The sequence below is a fragment of the Heterodontus francisci genome, chromosome 13 (genome assembly GCF_036365525.1).
Source record: "Heterodontus francisci isolate sHetFra1 chromosome 13, sHetFra1.hap1, whole genome shotgun sequence".
Lineage (NCBI taxonomy): Eukaryota > Metazoa > Chordata > Chondrichthyes > Heterodontiformes > Heterodontidae > Heterodontus > Heterodontus francisci.
The window spans coordinates 79899962-79920193 of record NC_090383.1 but is presented as its reverse complement, the minus strand read 5'-3'; the positions used below and the strand labels follow the sequence as shown (position 1 = coordinate 79920193).

The 20232-nt window shown below is 47.5% G+C and overlaps 1 protein-coding gene across 1 annotated transcript in view; it reads left to right on the top strand.

The window, feature by feature from the left end:
- ush2a (Usher syndrome 2A (autosomal recessive, mild)) overlaps window positions 1-20232 on the top strand; it is a 1262450-nt gene that overhangs the window by 261928 nt on the left and 980290 nt on the right. The window contains exon 17 of the mRNA XM_068045693.1: window positions 8758-9252. Within this exon, the coding sequence (XP_067901794.1) occupies window positions 8758-9252 (495 nt within the window). The remainder of the gene's footprint in view (window positions 1-8757; window positions 9253-20232) is intronic.

Below are 20232 nucleotides of genomic sequence, written 5' to 3'. Positions count from 1 at the left end.
AAGGGTTACTGATAAGCTGACATGGGTCTCATAGACCCTGTCGTTGTGGACCCACATGGCACAATGCAGTGGCTCCAACGGAAGGAGGGCCAGGAGTCAACTGCGCCCGCCTGTGAAGCCCAAAGAGGTGAGCGACAGCAGCCAGGCATGCCAAGAGGGGCCTACCTGCAGTAGAGAGTTTACCGGACTCACCTCTGCTACTTCCAGATGTCCATGTGACAGTGTCAGCGAAGACTGCGGCTCCCCTGAGCGGCCGTCACCAATTTACACCATGCTGAAGAACGAGTTGTGATCTATGGGCTTCGGTGGTCACCCAATGCCTGTGGCCCTGAACATCACTGTGGCACTCAACTTTCACGCATCTGGCTCTTTTTCCAGGGATCCACCGGGGACATGTGTGGGGTCTCCCAGGCAGCAGCCCACTGCTGCATCAAGGAGGTAACTAATACCCTGTTTTCAGAGGGCCGGCAACTATGTGTATTACTGGACTGACCATGACAGTCAGGCAGAGAGGGCCATCGGCTTTGGGGCCATTGCTGGATTCCCCCAGGTGCAAGGTGTGATAGACTGCACGTAAGTGGCCATCAAGGTTCCTACAGAGCAGCCAGCTGCTTTCACCAACAGGAAGGGTTTCCATTCCATCAATGTTCAACTGATCTGAGCCCACAGAAAGCGTTTCCTGCAGGTGTGTGCCCTCTTCAGGAAGCTACCACATTGCTTACATACTGTGGCAGTCCCATGTGCCACTGCTTTTCAGGCCAACCACTCGCCTTCAGGGCTGGATTTTCAGGGACAAGGGCTACCCATTGAAGACGTGGCTACTCACATCTGTGAGGCACCCTCACACTGCAGCAGAGGAGAGGTACAACACTTGCCACAGCTCCACCAGAGCGAACATCGATCAGGCCATTGGTCTGCTGAAGATGAGATTCTGGTGCCTCGATCGTTCGGTGGAGCCTTCCAGTTTGCCGCAGCGAGCGTCTCACATATCATGGTGGTCGGCAATGCTCTGCACAATCTAGCACTATAGAGGGGGGAGGACTTACATGAAGAAGACATGATTGTTTGCCAGTCCTTAACCGACGAGGAGAATGCGGAGGAGGCTAATGAGCAGGCGGCACTGGATATTGAACTCCTTGCAATGGATACCAGGCACATTGACAGATGGCCAAGGGAGGCAAGAGACAATCTCATAATACCTGCTTTCTGCCACCACGATGGCCTCTTAATATGAAATCAATAAAGGCCTTACTGTATCCAGTCTTTTTCCTCCTTTCCATTCCATGTCTAGTGCCCAGCTTCACCACACCCTCTGGCACATCTGAGACGCTTACCAAACATAGCCTATGCCTGTAATAGCAGTCCAATGACGCAGCAAGGGTGAAGGCAGCAGCTCGCATTTCAGGCATGAAAGAATGAGCATTTCACAACAATTAATGTGAACTGTATTAATGACTATTATTGGAATCAATTCTGAGAGACAGGATAAACTGTCACTTATAAGGGCACAGATTAATCGAGGATAGTCAGCATGGATTTGTTAAGGGAAGGTCATGACTAACCTGATTACATTTTTTGAAGAAGTAACAAGGAGGATTGATGAGGGTAGTGCAGTTGATGTGGTACATGGATTTTAGCAAGACTTTTGACAAGGTCCCACATGGCAGACTGGTTAAAATAAAAAAGCCTATGGGATCCAGGGGAATGTAGCAAGCTGGATACAAAATTGGCTCAGTGGCAGGGACAAAGGGTAATTGTTGACAGGTGTTTTTGTGACTGGAAGGCTGTTCCAGTAGCGTTCTGCAGGGCTCTGTACTAGGTCCCCTGTTTTTTGTGGTATATATTAACGGTTTGGACATACATGTAGGGAGCGTGATCAAGAAGTTTGCAAACGATGCAAAAATTGGTCGCATGGTAGATAGCGAGGAGGATAGCTGTAGGCTGCAGGAAAATATCAACGGACTGGTCAGGTGGGCAGAAAAGTAGCAAATGGAATTCAATTTGGAGAAGTGTGAGGTGGTGCATTTGACGAGGTCAAACAAGGCAAAGCAATACACAATAAATGGGAGAATACTGTAAAGGAAGTGAGGGACCTTGGAGTGAATGTCCACAGATCCCTGAAGGTAGCAGGACAGGTCGATAAGGTGGTTAAAAAGGTATATGGAATCCTTTCCTTTATTAGTCGAGGTACAGAATATAAGAGCAGGGAGGTTAAGCTGGAACTGTATAAATCATTAGTTAGGCCACACTTGAGAACTGTGTGCAGTTCTGGTCACCTCATTACAGAAAGGATGTAATTGCACTAGAGAGGGGACAGAGGAGATTTGAGGATGTTGCCAGGACTGGAAAAATGCAGCTATGAGGAAAGATTGGATAGGCTGGGGTTGTTCTCCTTGGAACAGAGGAGAATGAGGAGAGATTTGATTGAAATGTGCAAAATTGTGAGGGGCCTGGATAGAGTAGATGGGAAGGGCCCATTTACCTTAGCAGAGAGGTCAGTGACTAGGGGGCATAGATTTAAAGTGATTGGTAGAAAGATCAGAGGGGAGATGAGGAAAAGTTTTTTCACCTAGAGGGTGGTAGAGATCTGGAACTCACTACCTGCAAGGGTAGTAGAGGCAAAAACTCTCAACTCATTTAAAAGGTGTCTGGATATGCAGCTCAAATGCAGGGCTACGGACTAAATGCTGGAAAGTGGGACTAGGCCAGGTGGCTCGTTTTTAAGCAGGCGCAGACACGATGGGCCAAGTGGTCTCTTACTGTGCCGTAAACTTTCTATGATTCTATGACAAAGGTGTATATAAAAGAATATAAATGGCAAATGGAAAAAACACCCGTGAATCCCCAAGTGTCTTTGTGCTTTTCTTAATATATTTACGAGTGCTTCTACAAGGTGTGACCCCTGAGCTAGCAGCTGGGCTGGAGGCAGGCTGCTGATCAGGCTGATGCTTGGCTTGGGATGACTTCAGCGACATCCGCTGGGTGTCTGAGACCTGCAGGGCCCAGGCTGCCTGAATGTGTGCTGCATGGGTGCAGGACTGTCCTCAGCCATCGTGGTTACCGGAGCTGGGCTCACTGGCGGAGGGGCTGAGGAGCTGCTGTCCACACTCAGAGTGCCCTGAGGGGAGCCCCCAGATGTGGAGGTCAGCCTCTCCTCCTCCCTTTTAATGCTGACCAGAGAATGACAAGGATCTGGAGAAGACTCCAGGCGCCTTGTCTTTCTCTCTCCTTGCCACTGCTTTGTTGAGCGCATGGCCAAGGCGATGGTGTGCCGGTCTGCTCTTATCTGTGGAATACAAATTAGGAGCAGGAGTAGGCCATTTGGCCCTTCTAGCCTGCTCCACCATTCAATAAGATCGTGGCTGATCTGTTTGTGTCTCGAATTCCACACTCCCATCTACCCCTGATAACCTTTGATTCCATTGCCAAACAAGAATCTATCTACCCCTGCCTTAAAATTATTCAATGACCCTGCCTCCACCACCTTCTGAGGCAGAGTTCCAAAGTCTCAACCCTCAGAGAAAAAATTTCTTCTCATCTCTGTCCTAAAAGGGTGACCTCTCTCCATGAGGGTCGCCAGCCTCTTGATGGCGGAAACCATGTGCTCACATGCCTGAGACATGGCAGCACTCATGGCAGGAATGGAGTCCTCCATCAGCCGCTCATGGCTGCGTATTGGTTCTGGCAGCTCTGCCAGATGTTGCCTTACTTTTCTTGGCAACGCCAGCATGCCCTGTGCTGTTGACACCAGAGGTTTGTCAAGAACCTGGGGCTCATCATGAGCCTGGCCACCCACAGTGCTATGACTGTCAGTGGCCTTGGCTTTCTCAACCTCTGTCAGCTGCTTGGGCGTGTGTATGGTACTCTCACCAGCTTGTGACCCTGAATCTAAAGGTGCAGGAGGATCTCTGACTGCTCCTCCTCCTCCGAGGTTGTTGGCTAGCCCCATTCAGCTCAAACCTCCTGTGTTAGGTTGTGCAGATCTTCTCATGCCAATCATGCTTGATGTGGTTTCCAGAAGTGCGGTGGAGATCAAATGAACACAATCTTCACTCTCTTGTGCCGAGACTCCTATCTCACCATCCGCTATTGAGCGGCAGCTTTGTACCCTCAATAGTTCCACTGCCTCTTCCTCAGCTGCAGACAGAGGCCAGAGATCTGGGAGTCCCCTGCCAGTCCTTGAGGTCTCTCTTGTGTTATGGGCCTGTTTGTCCTGCAAGTGGAAATAGGGACATAGTTAGACTTCACACGAGGAGCAACAGAAGAGTTATGCCTGTGGCAGCCCCTCGTCCCCTGCTAGGGTTTCCTACATGACTTCTCCCCACTCTCCAGGGATGTAATGGGGGTGAGCTGTGAAAGAAGATGGTCTGTCGCTGCGAAGCAGCCATGCATCTGCCAGGATGTAGTGAAGCTTCACCCCCTTGCCAGCGTCTTTGTGGTGGCTCCCTCCTGATGTTGCACTCCCTCTCGTTTAGTCACATGCAGGCCCCAAAGAGGAGAGAGTTCTGGAGGACTCACCTTGGCAGAATGAAGGAAGTCATTAACTCTCTTCTGACACTGAATCCAGTTGGGTGGGGTGACCCCAAGGCTGCTTACTTCCTCTGCGATTTCCATCCAGGCTTGCTTGGCCTGGTGGGAGGATGTCTTCTTGCCATCCCTTGGAAAGAGGACCTCCCGCCTTTTTCTTGCAACCTGGAGGAGAATCTCCAGGGAGGCATCGCTAAACCATGGGGCCACCTGATGCCTTGCCTCAGCCATGGTGCCAGGTTGCTCCCACTTTGTGCCAATGGTGGTGCTTCCTTCTTCGGGGACGGGGGAGTCCAGGAGTTGCAACACCTGTTCAATGGCCCTTTGTCCAGAAGTCCAGAATCAGTGATTCACTGAAAGGCATTAATACAAGCAGGGCTGGTAACATTTTAAATATGGCAGCAGCACCTGCGCTGAAGTCATCTGGTGCCGCAATCACCGCCTCAGCCTGCCCCCCGTCGCATCATTGGAAGGTCCCTGTGCCTCCAATATGTTAAGTAGTCACCCACCACGTGATCGCGGTAGGCCGGCTGCACACGTCACAGGTGGTGAGGGCACCCGCTTCCGGGTTCATTGCCAGGACCCTCGACGGTTCACTAAATTCAGCCCATAGCATCAAAAGGTGGGCGCTACTTAGCCCAATTTCTTGCCCAATGTGTCTATGAAAATGTTGGACAAAATAATTTTACATAAAGTATTCGTGTGCTAGTATTGCATTTTATTTCCATAGTGTATTTCTTTAGAAAAAAAAATTATTCTTGATTATATGGCCATCGCTTGCAAGTCCAGCATTTATTTTACATCCTTAGTTGCCCTTGAGAAGATGATGGTGGGCCTTCATCTTGAACCACTGCAGTATACATAGTGAAGGTAGTCTCTAGTATTGATTATACTTCATGGGGTTGAAGTTGGTGTTTGGTAACACAAAACAGCCGATAACAAATTGGCAGCCCAGGTCATACCTGCCGAACTGACTTGAATGGAAAAGAAAATTGGGTGAATTACCAATTTGTTATTTCTCATTTGGTGCTATCGGTAAAGACCAATTTCACCCCCAATGTGTTTTTGAAGAAATGCAGTTGAGTTTAACATTGGCTGTTTCAAATCACATTATCTTATAAAGCTTAATTAGCCACTTAATTGATAACAAGACATTAGAAGTCAGTATAGATATAAGGGTGGGAGTTTTTTTAAAATTTGTTCAAGGGATGTGGGCGTCGTTGGCTAGGCCGGCATTTATTGCCCATCCCTAATTGCCCTTGAGAAGGTGGTGAAAAGCTGCCTTCTTGAACCATTGCAGTCTGTGTGGGGTAGGTACACCAACAATATTGTTAGGAAGGGAGTTCCAGGATTTTGACCCAGCGACAGTGAAGGAATGGCGATGTAGTTCCAAGTCAGGATGGTGTGTGGCTTGGAAGGGAACTTGCAGGTGGTGGTGTTCCCAGGCATCTGCTGCCCTTGTCCTTCTAGGTGGTCGAGGTCGTGGGTTTGGAAGGTGCTGTCTGAGGAGCCTTGGTGCGTTGCTGCAGTGCATCTTGTAGATGGTACACACTGCTGCCACTGTGTGTCGGTGGTGGATGGAGTGAATGTTTATGGATAGGGTGCCAATCAAACGGGCTGCTTTGCCCGGATGGTGTCGAGCTTCTTGAGTGTTGGAGCTGCACCCAACCAGGCAAGTGGAGAGTATTCCATCACACTCATGACTTGTGCCATGTAGACAGGCTTTGGGGAGTCAGGACGTGAGTTACTCGCCGCAGAATTCCTAGCCTCTGACCTGCTCTTGTAGCCACAGTATTTATATGGCTACTCCAGTTCAGTTTCTGGCCAATGATAACCCCCAGGATGTTGATAGTGGGGGATTCGGCAATGGTAATGCCGTTGAATGTCAAGGGGAGATGGTTAGATTCTCTCTAGTTAGGGATGGTCATTGCCTGGCACTTGTGTGGCGCATATGTTACTTGCCATTTATCAACCCAAGCCTGGATCTTGTCCAGGTCTTGCTGCATTTCTACACTGACTGCTTCAGTATCTGAGGAGTCACGAATGGTGCTGAACATTGTGCAATCATCAGCGAACATCCCCACTTCTAACCTTATGATTGAAGGAATGTCATCGATGAAGCTGGTAAAGATATTGGGCCTAGGACCCTACCCTGAAGAACTCCTGCAGTGATGTCCTGGAGCTGAGATGATTGATCTCCAACAACCACAACCATCTTCCTTTGCGCTAGGTATGACTCCAACCAGCGGAGAGTTTTCCCCTGATTCCCATTAACACCAGTTTTGCTAGGGCTCCTTGATGCCATACTCTGTCAAATGGTGCCTTGATATCAAGAGCAGTCACTCTCACCTCTCCTCTTGAGTTCAGCTCTTTTGGCCATGTTTGAATCAAGGCTGTAATGAGGTCAGGAGTTGAGTGGCCCTGGTGGATCCCAAACTGAGCATCACTGAGCAGGTTATTGCTAAGGTAGTGCTGCTTGATAGCAGTGTCGACGACATCTTTGTCAACGTGAGAAATATAACTGTACAATTGCGAAACACATTCATGCCAAATTCTTTTTGTTGCTATTTTAGCAGGACGTTAGCCAATTTATTTTGCATGGGATGACATTTTGGTTAAATAGCATAGAGGGAACTTTGTTACGCATGCATTAAGCATTCATATAATAATATCATCCAGTGTGTACCATCTACAAAATGCACTGCAGCAGCTTGCCAAGCTTCCTTTGGCAGCACCTTCCAAAACCACAGTCTCTACCACCTGGAAGGACAAGGGCAGCAGGGGCATGGGAATGCCACCATCTGCACCTCCAAGCCACACACCATCTTGTCTTGGAACTAAATTGCTGTTCCTTCACTATCGCTTGGTCAAAATCCTGGAACTGCCTTCCAAATACACTGTGGGTGCACCCACATCACATGGACTGTAGCAGTTCAAGAAGACAGCGCACCACCACATTTTCAAGGGCAGTTCAAGAAGACAGCGCACCACCACATTTTCAAGGGCAGTTAGATGCTGGCCTGGCCAGCGATGCTCACAGCCCATGAAAGAATTAAAAAAAAAAAATCATTTCAACACTGTATTTTAAGTAATTAGATTACATGTCTAAGTGGAAGTGAACGCTTCTCCAAGTGGGTGATCCTGGATTAGTAAGTAGCTTTTTGTCCTTTATGTAAATTTCTTTCTAAATCAGATGGTGCAAAATTAAGGCAAATAATAATACCAGTGCTTTCTATGTCATTGTCAGCTTAATATCAGAGATTATGCAGCTGATTGGATGTTTGGAATTTATCACACTAGTTTGATAGTTCTGATTCTTGTGTTCATTATATAACTAGACATGGGGCTGCATTTTATTTTGGCGACAGGGGTCCTCGTGACGGGCTGGAAGGAGGGAGGAGGCAGGGGGAGGCAACCTTGCCTTGTTCCATTATTGGACCCCCTGCCAAATTCAACAGCGGGCAGGTAATTAACTGCCCACCATCGGCAGGCTGTCCCCTTTAAGGAACTAGACTCTGGGAGCGGTGGCCACTGCTGGTACAGCAGGAGGCCTGGGACTTCAGACTGCAGTCTGACTGCCCAGTCAGACAGTCCCCAGCGAGGGGTGGATGGTTGTTGAGGGAAGGGGGTAGGATGTTGTTGCAGGGGTGGCCTTTTCTGCCGGGGACCCTCTGTGGGCCACAGATTGCCCAAGCAGGAGGACATGCCCCAGCCCACAGGGGGGCTGGCTAGTTTTACTGGGCAGCCGCTCTACGTGGCTGAGAGCTCTAGCGGTGGCAGGAAGAGGCTCTTGGCCACTTAGGGGCCTCAGTTGGTCTCTGGACGGAATGGCGGTCTTCGGCCTTTCCTGCCCCTGACCAATTTGAATGGTGGCAGGAAGGCAACAATCACACGGGCACTCCACCACCACCACCACCACCACCACCACCACCACACCACCCCCCGGCCTTCCTTCGCTATTTTATGGGACGCGCCTCCCCTCCCCACCCTCAGCCCCCCCCCGCCCTTGCCTACCTGCCCGTCCCTAGAGGGCTGATAAAATTCAGCCTATGACGTGTAGTACTGTAACAATTTTCACTCTTAATATCGAACATGAGGAAAGAAATCTGTTGAATGTAAATAATGCAATAAAGCCATTAAATATAATTTTCAACCATTTCAATGTAAGTTGCAATATTTTTCATAACAATTTAGTTAAATAAACAAGTATATAACTTTTCTCTTTTAAAGGTCTCAAAAGCTTCAGAGATACTGGTTTGACACCTTACACAATTTATTCTTACTATATTGTGGCAAGCAATGTTCATGGTAGCACGAGAAGCAGTATGGTTCGCTATCGTACGAAGAGCAGCCATCGTAGTGGATTGCTTCATTTGAGTCATGTTGGATTTGTTGGATCACGATCAGTTCAGTTAAACTGGACAGCCCCATCAAATGCTTCGGGACCTATTGAGAGATATATATTGAAATCTACTACTCCAGGCAATCCTGTGGCTCAGGTGCATTATAAAGGCCTCCAAACATTTGTGATTTTGAATAATTTGACTCCCTTTACAAACTACACTTTCACTGTCCAGGCTTGTACTACTGGGGGCTGTATTGACAGCAATCCTATTGTGGAAATAACGGAACAGGCCCCACCTGAAGAGCAAGGACTCCCAATAATTCGACCTGTCAGTTCCACAGAGCTCTTTGTTGAATGGACTGTTCCTGCAGACCCTAACGGTAAGACTCCGTGGTTTAACTTGCAGTATGTAAGAGTATTATATTAACATGTTAAAATCCAAAGTGTATAAAATACTGAATTTGAACTTCACCTTAATCAAAAACTTTTATTTACATTGATATTTAATTGAACTAGCTCTTCAAATTTTAATGTTTCGGAAATAACGATGATCTATGTGTATTTTCAAATGGTAATGATATCGCAAAGAATTTACGTAGCTGGTACAATTTTTTAGCAGAGAGGCTTTATTTTATATACTAGTTAATCTTGCCTTGAAAATTGCCTTCATGAAGTCAAGACCAGGGGCACTTTTCCGGTCAAGTAGGTTTAGAAGGCGGGGAGATAATTGAACCAAGTTGGCAGAGGGAGAGGAGGCATATTGAGGTGAAGAGAAATAAGAGAGCAAGGGCAAAGATAGAGAAGGTGACGTGAGGGTAGGAGAACTGGACACAGGGTGAGGAGGCAACCGGAGGAAGAGAGATATGTATTAAACTGCTTTTAATATATAATAGATGAATATATATTTTTAACTATTGACATTTTTGGCATCACAAACTCCTCCGATCTCACATCTCATTCGTTGTGAAAGTTGAAAATTTAAGGGGTGGGCCGTGTGGTGCATCTTGGTCACCCCAATGACATCCAAGGTCCACCTGATGCAATTTTCGGGTCACCATCCTGTTTCCATTAGGAGGCTGCTTAACTATGCAGATCAGGTTTCTATGCTAATTGTTGGACCCCGATTGCAGGTCTCGCCAATTGTACTCGCTGTTCACTGGTTTAACCTTAAAGGAACCAATGGTGGCTACACAAGAAAAGGCCTAAAGATGTTTTGGGAAGAAATGTTGTGTGGCTAAGAGCAGGGTTGTGCTTATGGTCTAAAATTCTATTGGTCGCTGCCAAACCCCTCCAGTGACATCGCCCCTCCCCACGCCTTCAGGGCAGTAATTGGCCTACATCCCACCTTCCCAAAAATGAGGTGCAGTGAGGTGCCTGCTTGGCACTGTTACTCACCAGTGGCATTATATGAGGCCTGACTGTAAAATGGGTCAGGCCTTCCAAGGAAAACGTAGGGCTGCTCTACCAGTCCGTCCTCAAGTTGGGGGGAAGACTAAAATTGACTAAGCACCCACCCCATTCCTCCCCACCCCGTTTCCTCTGTGGTATAAACAGGCAAGGCCACAGAGAACTTCACTAGTGGCAGGCATAACAGTGCAGCTAGTGCAAGAGGTTAGTGTAAATTGATTTTTCTGCTGTATGTTTGCCTCCTGCCAGTCTCTGGGTTGAGAGCTCAGCACTGCAAAATTATCACTCCACGGGCAGGATTTTCTGTTTTGGGTCGGGACCCCGACGTTGGGGTCAAATGTGGGTCTCGACATTGCACCGTGTTGGGAGCAGTCACCTGACTGATTTTGCTTGGATTGGCCAATTAGTTGTCAGAGGGTGCACTTGCCATCCAATTAAGGATGGCGGGCAGGCTTTTGCAGCTGGAGGGCCAATAGCAGGAAAATTCCATTTGGCCTCTGATCAATGGCTATAACAATTACCATAACAAGCTACCCGTTGCTTGTGGGGAGCTAGTCATGCTGTTCCCTATCTGGCCTCTAGGAAAATGCTTTGGGGGTGGGATAGTGCCAGTAATCTGGCATGCTGACCAGTAGCATATGTGCCCACCCTCCTCGGTCCCTGCCCCCATATCGAGGCCAAAATCCTTCCCCGCATTTTATCTGAAACTAGATTAGGACTGGTTATTTGCATTTATTTTATAAATGTTCTTGAGAAAAGCAGGGAAACATCTGAAGGGAACTAGAATATTGCTTGCAGCTTTCAAAAAAATGGAAGTTGGAGTTCCAGACCATTGTATTTAAATCTAAATTATAGTTTTATATCCTGGTATGAGAAACTTAACAGCTAGATTATGCATAAAATGGCACTTTTGCTGACTGAGAATAGATCTGGAGAATATCCTGTGATAATTCCGCCACTATCATGACACAACAAGCAGAATTTTTCCTGGCATGACCCACAGTGAGCGGGTCAGTCAGGAATATGTGGGGAACCCACAATTTGGGATTCACCCAATCTCCACAGCTTGTCACTGATCAGTTCCTTGCTTGAGGTCCAGCCTGATTAACAGGTTGAGCCTCCAGTCGAGCAGGGAGCCTGTCATTGATGGCCACAGCTGGGGACGGGAGTTGTCGACTGGTGCTGGGTGGGGTGGAGGTAAATTGGAGGGAGGGGTTGCGAGGGGGTCAATCAGAGGTGGGGAGGGGGAGTTGATTGGAGGGGCTGCTAATCTCAGGAGCTTGAGAGGAATGAGGTCTGAGGCCTCAAGGTGAGGGGGATCGGAGGCCTTGGGGTGGTGGAGGTAGATCAGAAGCCTCTGAGGTGGCAGGGAGGGTGAATTGGAAGCCTGGTGGTGGTGGGGAGGAGGGAGATTGCAGGCTTTTGGAGAAAGGTCATTTTTGGGGGGGGGGGGGGAGGGAGGAAAGGGAAAAACCTGATTGTGGAGGCTTCTCAGGCTGTCACATGGATCCATGAGGTAGGGGTGAAAGCACTTACCTCCTGAATCAACTAAGTCCCCACCTTGACGAAGCTGCTGGGTTACATGAAGCTCAGGAAACCCGGCTGACAGCAGTTAACGTTTCAAACCTGCGTGATCATGAGACTCACAGCCTCATTATCATATTTAAAGTTGCAACCTGCCTCCTTGGATTGGTTTGGTTGTCCACCACCTTCTAGCCTCAGTTAAAGCTAGGAATGGGCGGGTTGGAGGTGAATTTGGGTTGGGAAATAGATTTTTGAGACTTCAAATCTGCCTTTTTTTGGTTAAAATTCAGCCCAATATTCTGCCAGCAGAAGAGGCATACAATTAGAATTCAGCTGATAATTACTTAACTACTGAAAGGAAGCCATGTGCCTGCCATTGAAACCTGTTTTTCCTCATTCAGTACAGACAATAAAAAGTAAAAATTGCTTGGTAAGTCGTGTTTTTTAGTTCATTCATCTCCAGCAGTATTCCTCAGCATACTTGGGGATCACTAAGCTTTGGAACATGCACCCTTCTCCCCTTGAGCCTTCTGAGGCACTGATGCTCAGTTGTATGAAGAGACCTGATCCTCTGCCTGTAAACCCTGCATTGGGGTTTTGCCTCCTTCCAGCTGCATCTCAGTTCCATCCCATCTGCCCTATGGAGGGGCATGCAACTGAGGAGAAGGCAGCTGGTACTGCTGCTGGTGTTGCTCCTGCTGTAGCTGGAGCAGTTGGCCATGGTGTGGTCTCTGCTCTTGAGCCTCAGCAGAGGTGGAAGGTGGAGCTACATAAACTGCTCCCATGTTGTGGTGAAGGCTGGCAGCAGGAAGTGCAGCTGAGGTTGGGTGAAGGGCTAGACAGGTGAAGTGCCTTCCAAGCAGTTGGCAATCACCTCTTAGGCCGAAAGTGCTTTCCGAATGAAGTGCTTTGAACAACAGTCTCTCAATGGCCATGGCTGGAGTTCTTCAGTGTAACTGATCAAAGCCTTCCCAGCTAGTCAGTTTCACTGAAGAAGCTCTCTCACTGTGCACTCGTCTCAGTGACCCTGACGAGTTGCTGAAAGGTCAGGAAACATGTTCTATCCTTGGAAAATCCAGGATTCAGGGCTAAAGGAACTCATAAATTGGCTTAACTACCTCAACAAGCTTTTAACTACTTACCCAACAGATCGAATGGGGTTCCCCAATCACTTTCAATGCTGCCCTGGGAAAGCAGGAAGAGGAAGGGATCACGGCGGGATCTTGACCCAATATCAATTTGAGACTTTCCCACCCCAATCACCCCCCAAACCTACAGGCCTGAGAACATTCTGCCCAATGAGACAGAATTGTTTTACTGGAAATTTCAACAACTGCAGATGTGGTGAACCCAGCTGTTATGTCTTCTAGTTCCCATATGTTAGAAGTAATCACTCTTTAGACTTGAAAAGTCTGGAGCTTTTTGTGTTTAATACAGCTCACCACGCTGCCTGGTAAGAACTGCTTAGAGCAGTGTAGTGTTAAACATCACAGGACTACAGTGTAGCAGTGAATGTGACCCCCAGATCACACTTGCCCTTAATAATTTGTTCCAAGCTAATCAGTTCCTAACTCTGTGTTTAACCTCTCTCTTTCTTTGAAAGCATAATGCCTCTATGTCAACGTAACTGTTCCAGGCATTTACTTTTTTTTATATTAAAGATTAACAATCGACTTATGGAAATAAACTCAACTCCTTTTAGAGTCTATAGATTGTTTTCTTTTCTAAGAATATTATTCTAATTATCTCTTAGGTGGAAAGATGTTGTGCCTCCATCTTGTAGACTTGACATTCATTGTTCTCAGTGGTGAATTGGCACGCTGCACAGGCAATATGTGTGCTGCTCTTGGTGTTGTAGGAGTCGTGCTTGCTGTTAATGTGTCACTGGCTGGTGACCTTTGTTGATGTTTCACTAGGATAGTGATGTTTCCGGTGTTCTTGTTGATCTTTTCTGTTTTTTCAGCTCAGGTGTAGGCCAAATATGGACTCTGTTCCTTCTCATTTGCTTACCGGTTTCAGTCTCAATGATGTATGACAGCTTCACCAACAACTGTTGCTGGGCTCCAGGTTTTCATTATTGGATCCTGTACATGTACAGTTTGTCCTTTCAACAGCTCAGGTAGGGATTTAGCATGCTTGTTGAAGTATTGACTCCTTCTACCTGTGCTTCAGTGAGTTGTTGTCTCACTTCCTCCTGGTCACTTGGAGGATGTATCTTGCTTGGCAGAGCTGTCTTATACTATCACCAGTTCTGCAGGCAACTTCATGTCAGCCTTGAGAGGTGTAGATCGGAGTGACAATGAGACAAGGTTTGGGTCTACCTTCATCTCTCGGCATTTCGCAAGGGCTCTTTTGACTGTCTGGACCTGTCGTTCTATAAACCCATGTCCCCGTGGGTAGTGTGGTGATGATGTTGGACCCACACTGTTCAGCAAATTCCTGTAATTCTCTGGAGGTGAATTGGATGTCATTGTAAGATATTAATCTTTCAGGAATCCCTTGCTCAGTGATCAGAACTGGTACTGTTGAGAGGATTGTTGTGGCTCTCAAGTCTTTCACCTTCCGGATAAAAGAGAACTTTGAGTACTAGTCTGCAACTATGAGATATCATTCTCGTTTGTGTGTGAATAAATTGGTTCTTACAGTCTGCCATAGTCTCAATGGTACTTCAATAGCCACCATCTCCTCTTTCTGCTGTGTGTTTCTGTACTTCTGGCATACATTGCATGTCGACATCGTATTTTTGATGTCTTTGTATATGCCTATTCAGTACGCAGCTGATCTGACTCTGAGCTTACACTTCTCCATTTCCTTGTAGCCTTCATGTATCTTCTGGAGAAGTTCTTCCTGCATTGTTTTAGGTATGATTATTCTGGATCTGGCTAGCAGAACACCATCTTCTAGTGAGGTGTCATCTCTGATAGACCGCTTCTGCCATATTGCTGTTTGTGTTTGCTGTATCATATCAAGCCTTCCCCAGATCACTTGCTGAGAGAGCATCTGTAACTCCTTGTCTTTGCTGGTCTCATCTCTAATTTGACTCATTTTCAGTGGTATTGCACTCACTAGGTGATGTATCTTTATACCTAGCTCTTCTATCTTGTGTTTCTCCTGTGGTGACAACTGAGATAGGGTATCTGCCAGCACCATTTCTCTTCCTGGCTTGTATTTGAGTGAAATTGTAACTCTGAAGCCTCAAGAGTGACCTCTGCACCCTTGCTGGTGCTTTACATAGATTTTTCTTGGTAGATCTGCTCCAGTGGACAATGATCACTCTGCACTATGAACTTTCTCCCATAGAGTTTTGTGTGGAACTTCTCACATCCATAACCGACTGCCAAAAGCCCTCTTTCTATATTTGTGTATCTAGTCTTAGCTGATGTTAGAGCTTTGGGTGCAAATGCTATTGGCATTCCCTCTCGTACCAGGACTTTCGTATAAGTATCTACTTGCAGTGACAGGTTTCTTTTTGTGGTAGTATGACAGACTTGTTTAGGGAGTTTAGGGAGTTAGGTAGTAAGTTAAAAAAACAGGACCTCTAGGGTTGTAATCTCGGGATTACTCCCTGTGCCATGTGCCAGTGAGGCTAGAAATAGGAAGATAGTGCAGCTAAACACGTGGCTGAGCAGCTGGTGTAGAAGGGAGGGTTTCAGATATCTGGACCATTGGGCTCTCTTCAGGGACAGATGGGACCTGTACAAGAAGGACGGGTTGCATCTAAACTGGAAGGGCTCTAATATCCTGGCTGCAAGGTTTGCTAGCGTCACTCGGGAGGGTTTAAACTAGTGTGGCAGGGGGGTGTGAACCAGAGCAGTAGGACAGCTAGTGAAGTAAATGAGGAGGGCATAGTAGATAAGGCCAGTAGGACTAAGAGGAAGAGCAGGCAGGGAGATGTTGCTGAGCACAGCAGGACTGGTGGTCTGAAGTGCATTTGTTTCAATGCGAGAAGTAGAACAGGGAAGGCAGATGAAGTTAGAGCTTGGATTAGTACTTGGAAATATGATGTTGCTATTACAGAGATTTGGTTGAGGGAAGGGCAGGATTGGCAGCTAAATGTTCCAGGCTTTAGAAGCTTCAGGCGGGATAGAGGGGGATGTAAAAGGGGTGGGGGAGTTGCATTACTGGTGAAGGAGAATATCACAGCTGTACTGCGGGAGGACACCTCGGAGGGGTCATGCAGCGAGGCAAAATGGGTGGAGCTCAGGAATAGGAAGGGTGCAGTCACAATGTTGGGGGTTTACTACAGGCCTCCCAACAGCCAGCGGGAGGTAGAGGAGCAGATATGTAGACAGATTTTGGAAAGATGTAAAGGTAACAGGGTTGTGGTGGTGGGTGATTTTAACTTCCCCAATATTGACTGGGACTCACTTAGTGCTAGGGGCTTGGATGGGGCAGAATTTGTGAGGAGCATCCAGGAGGGCTTCTTGAAACAATATGTAGATAGTCCAACTAGGGATGGGGCCATTCTGGACCTGGTATTGGGGAATGAGCCCGGCCAGGTGGTCGAAGTTTCAGTGGGGGAGCATTTTGGGAGCAGTGATCATAATTCCATAAGTTTTAAGGTACTTGTGGATAAGGATAAGAGTAGTCCTCGGGTGAAGGTGCGAAATTGAGGGAAGGCTAATTATAACAATATTAGGCAGGAACTGAAGAATTTAGATTGGGGGCAGCTGTTTGAGGGTAAATCAACATCTGACATGTGGGAGTCTTTCAAACGTCAGCTGATTAGAATCCAGGACCAGCATGTTCCTGTGAGGAAGAAAGACAAGTTTGGCAAGTTTTGGGAAGCTTGGATAACACGGGATATTGTGGGCCTAGTCAAAAAGAAAAAGGAAGCATTTGTAAGGGCTGGAAGGCTAGGAACAGATGAAGCACTTGAGGAATATAAAGACAGTAGGAAGGAACTTAAGCAAGGAGTCAGGAGGGCTAAAAGGGGTCATGAAAAGTCATTGGCAAACAGGATTAAGGAAAATCCCAAGGCTTTTTATACATATATAAAGAGCAAGAGGGTAACCAGGGAAAGGGTTGGCCCACTCAAGGACAGAGATGGGAATCTATGCGTGGAGCCAGAGGAAATGGGTGAGGTGCTAAATGAGTACTTTGCATCAGTATTCACCAAGGAGAAGGACTTGGTGGATGATGAGCCTAGGGAAGGGAGTGCAGATAGTCTCAGTCATCTCATTATCAAAAAGGAGGAGGTGTTGGGTGTCTTGCAAAGCATTAAGGTAGATAAGTCCCCAGGGCCTGATGGGATCTACCCTAGAATACTGAGGGAGGCAAGGGAAGAAATTGATGGGGCCTTGGCAGAAATCTTTGCATCCTTATTGGCGACAGGTGAGGTCCCAGAGGACTGGAGAATAGCCAATGTTGTTCCTTTGTTTAAGAAGGGTGGCAATGATAATCCAGGAAATTATAGGCCGGTGAGCCTTACGTCAGTGGTAGGGAAACTATTAGAGAGGATTCTTCGGGACAGGACTTACTCCCATTTGGAAACAAACGAACTTATTAGCGAGAGACAGCATGGTTTTGTGAAGGGGAGGTCGTGTCTTACTAACTTGATTGAGTTTTTTGAGGAAGTGACGAAGATGATTGATGAGGGAAGGGCGGTGGATGTTGTCTGTATGAACTTTAGTAAAGCCTTTGACAAGGTCTCGCATGGCAGACTGGTGCAAAAGGTGAAGTCACACGGGATCAGAGGTGAGCTGGCAGGATGGATACAGAACTGGCTCGGTCACAGAAGACAGAGGGTAACAGTGGATGGGTGTTTTTCTGAATGGAGGGATGTGACTAGTGGTGTTCTGCAGGGATCAGTGCTGGGGCCTTTGCTGTTTGTAGTATATATAAATGATTTGGAGGAAAATGTAGCTGGTCTGTTTAGTAAGTTTGCAGACGACACAAAGGTTGGTGGAGTTGCGGATAATGATGAGGATTGTCAGAGGATACAGCAGGATATAGATCGGTTGGAGACTTGGGCGGAGAAATGGCAGATGGAGTTTAATCTGGACAAATGTGAGGTAATGCATTTTGGAAGGTATAATGCAGGTGGGAGGTATACAGTAAATGGCAGAACCCTTAGGAGTAATGACAGGCAGAGAGATTTGGGCGTACAGGTCCACAGGTCACTGAAAGTGGCAACGCAGGTGGATAAGGTAGTCAAGAAGGCATTCGGCATGCTTGCCTTCATCGGTCGGGGCATAGAGTATAAAAATTGGCAAGTATGTTGCAGCTGTACAGAACCTTAGTTAGGCCACACTTAGAATACTGCGTGCAATTCTGGTCGCCACACTACCAGAAGGACGTGGAGGCTTTGGAGAGGGTACAGAGGAGGTTTACCAGGATGTTGCCTGGTCTGGAGGGCATTAGCTATGAGGAGAGGTTGGAAAAACTCGGATTGTTTTCACTGGAACGACGGAGGTGGAGGGGTGACATGATCGAGGTTTACAAAGTTATGAGCGGCATGGACAGAGTGGATAGTCAGAAGCTTTTTCCCAGGGTGGAAGAGTCAGTTACTACGGGACATAGGTTTAAGGTGCGAGGAGCAAAGTTTAGAGGGGATGTGCGAGGCAAGTTTTTTACACAGAGGGTGGTGAGTGCCTGGAACTTGCTGCCAGGGGAGGTGGTGGAAGCAAATACGATAGCGACTTTTAAGAGACATCTTGACAAATATATGAATAGGAAGGGAATAGAGGGATATGGGCCCCGGAAGTGCAGAAGGTGTTAGTTTTGGCAGGCATCAAGATCGGCGCAGGCTTGGAGGGCCGAATGGCCTGTTCCTGTGTTGTACTATTCTTTGTTCTTTGTCCCCTTGCATGCTACCTTTTTGAGTTTGTTGAAACTCCTGTCATGTGACTCTGACCACTGCTACTGTACGGGCTGGATTTTGTACAGGAGATGGAGCTCCTGGCACCAGGCCGAAAAGACAGGAGGGAGCTCCATCTCCTGAATTTTGTCTGCCCCCAGAGCGATCCTCCGGTCTTTTGGGATGAAAGTTGAAGGAGGCAGATCCTTTTCCCTTTTAAAGGCTTAAAAGAAATAGGGATCCTGGTCCTGGGAGAAGTCCTGGTACAAGAGGGAATGCCAATAGCATTTGCACCCAAAGCTCTAACATCAGCTAAGACTAGATACACAAACATAGAAAGAGGGATTTTGGCAGTCGTCTGTGGATGTGAGAAGTTCCCAAAAGCTGCCAGCTAATCACAGGGCCAGCAGATCAGCAGTATCGGCAGCGCCACTGGGAGCAGTGGCCACTGCCAGTACTGCAGAAGCCTCAGACCCAGGCACAGTGGTGGAACCCTGGAACACAGGTAGATGAGGCGGGGTCACCGGAGCCATCATGGGTGGGGTGAGGTGGTGGGTGCTCGGTCCGGGGGTGACGATCCCGGAGTGGGGAATTGGTTCCTGGTGGGTGTCCTCCATGGGCCACAAATTGTTCACGAAGGAGGGGCACCACCCCCCGCCCAAAGCCCACTGGGAGGGTGCCTGATTTTCCAAGGTGCCTCCCCATGCAGCGGAGGCCACCCCGCCACTGGTAAGATCCCATCGGCAGCAGGTAGAAGCCCTTAAGTAGCTGTTAATAGGCCATTAAGGGCCTCAATTGGCCTCTGGGCAGGAAGGCTGTTGTTGGCCGATCCCGCCCCTGAGAGAATCGGAACCAGCAATCCTGGCATTGGGTTCTGTTGTGGCTGCTGCCGCTCTGATTCTCCAGCCCCTCTACACCCGCCATGAAACCCTCCATTGGGTATGTAATGAGTTCTTTATGTTGTCTAATGCAACGTAAATGAGATGCGTGGAGTCCAGTTTGCTGAAGATCTCATACAGGCTTATTAACAGCTAAACTATTATATACAATACAGAGCAAACTATATACAGAACCTTCGTCTGAGTGTTAGTTGCAGAGTGGCCCTGGCTTGTAGTCACGTGACTACATCCTGGTACTTAGCTCATTAGCATACTGAGTTCTTGAAGGGACATCACTCTTAAGGCGATCATACAACAGGGAGGAGAACAAGATTCAGCCTTACATCTTCTTTCATCAGCCCCCACAGGTCTGCTGTGTGTTCCGACATATGCGGTAAGAAGGAGTTCATGTATTGAATCAAACCAAGGAAACTTCTCAACTCTCTCTTGTCTCTTGCGGTTTCCATCTCAGAGATGGCTGAGATTCTTTCAGGACTCGGCTTGACTCCGTCAGGTGTATACGCCATTCCAAAAAACTGGCATTCTATCACTTTCACAGTGCATTTGTCTGCGTTTTATTTTATTTGTTCATGGGATGTGGTGTTGCTGGCTAGGCCAGCATTTATTTCCCTTCCTTAATTGCTCTTGAGAAGGAGGTGGTGAACTGCTTTCTTAAGCTGCTGAGGTCTTTGGGGTGTAGGGGAACTTGCAGGTGGTGGTATTCCCATGCATCTGCTGCCGTTAGCCTTCTA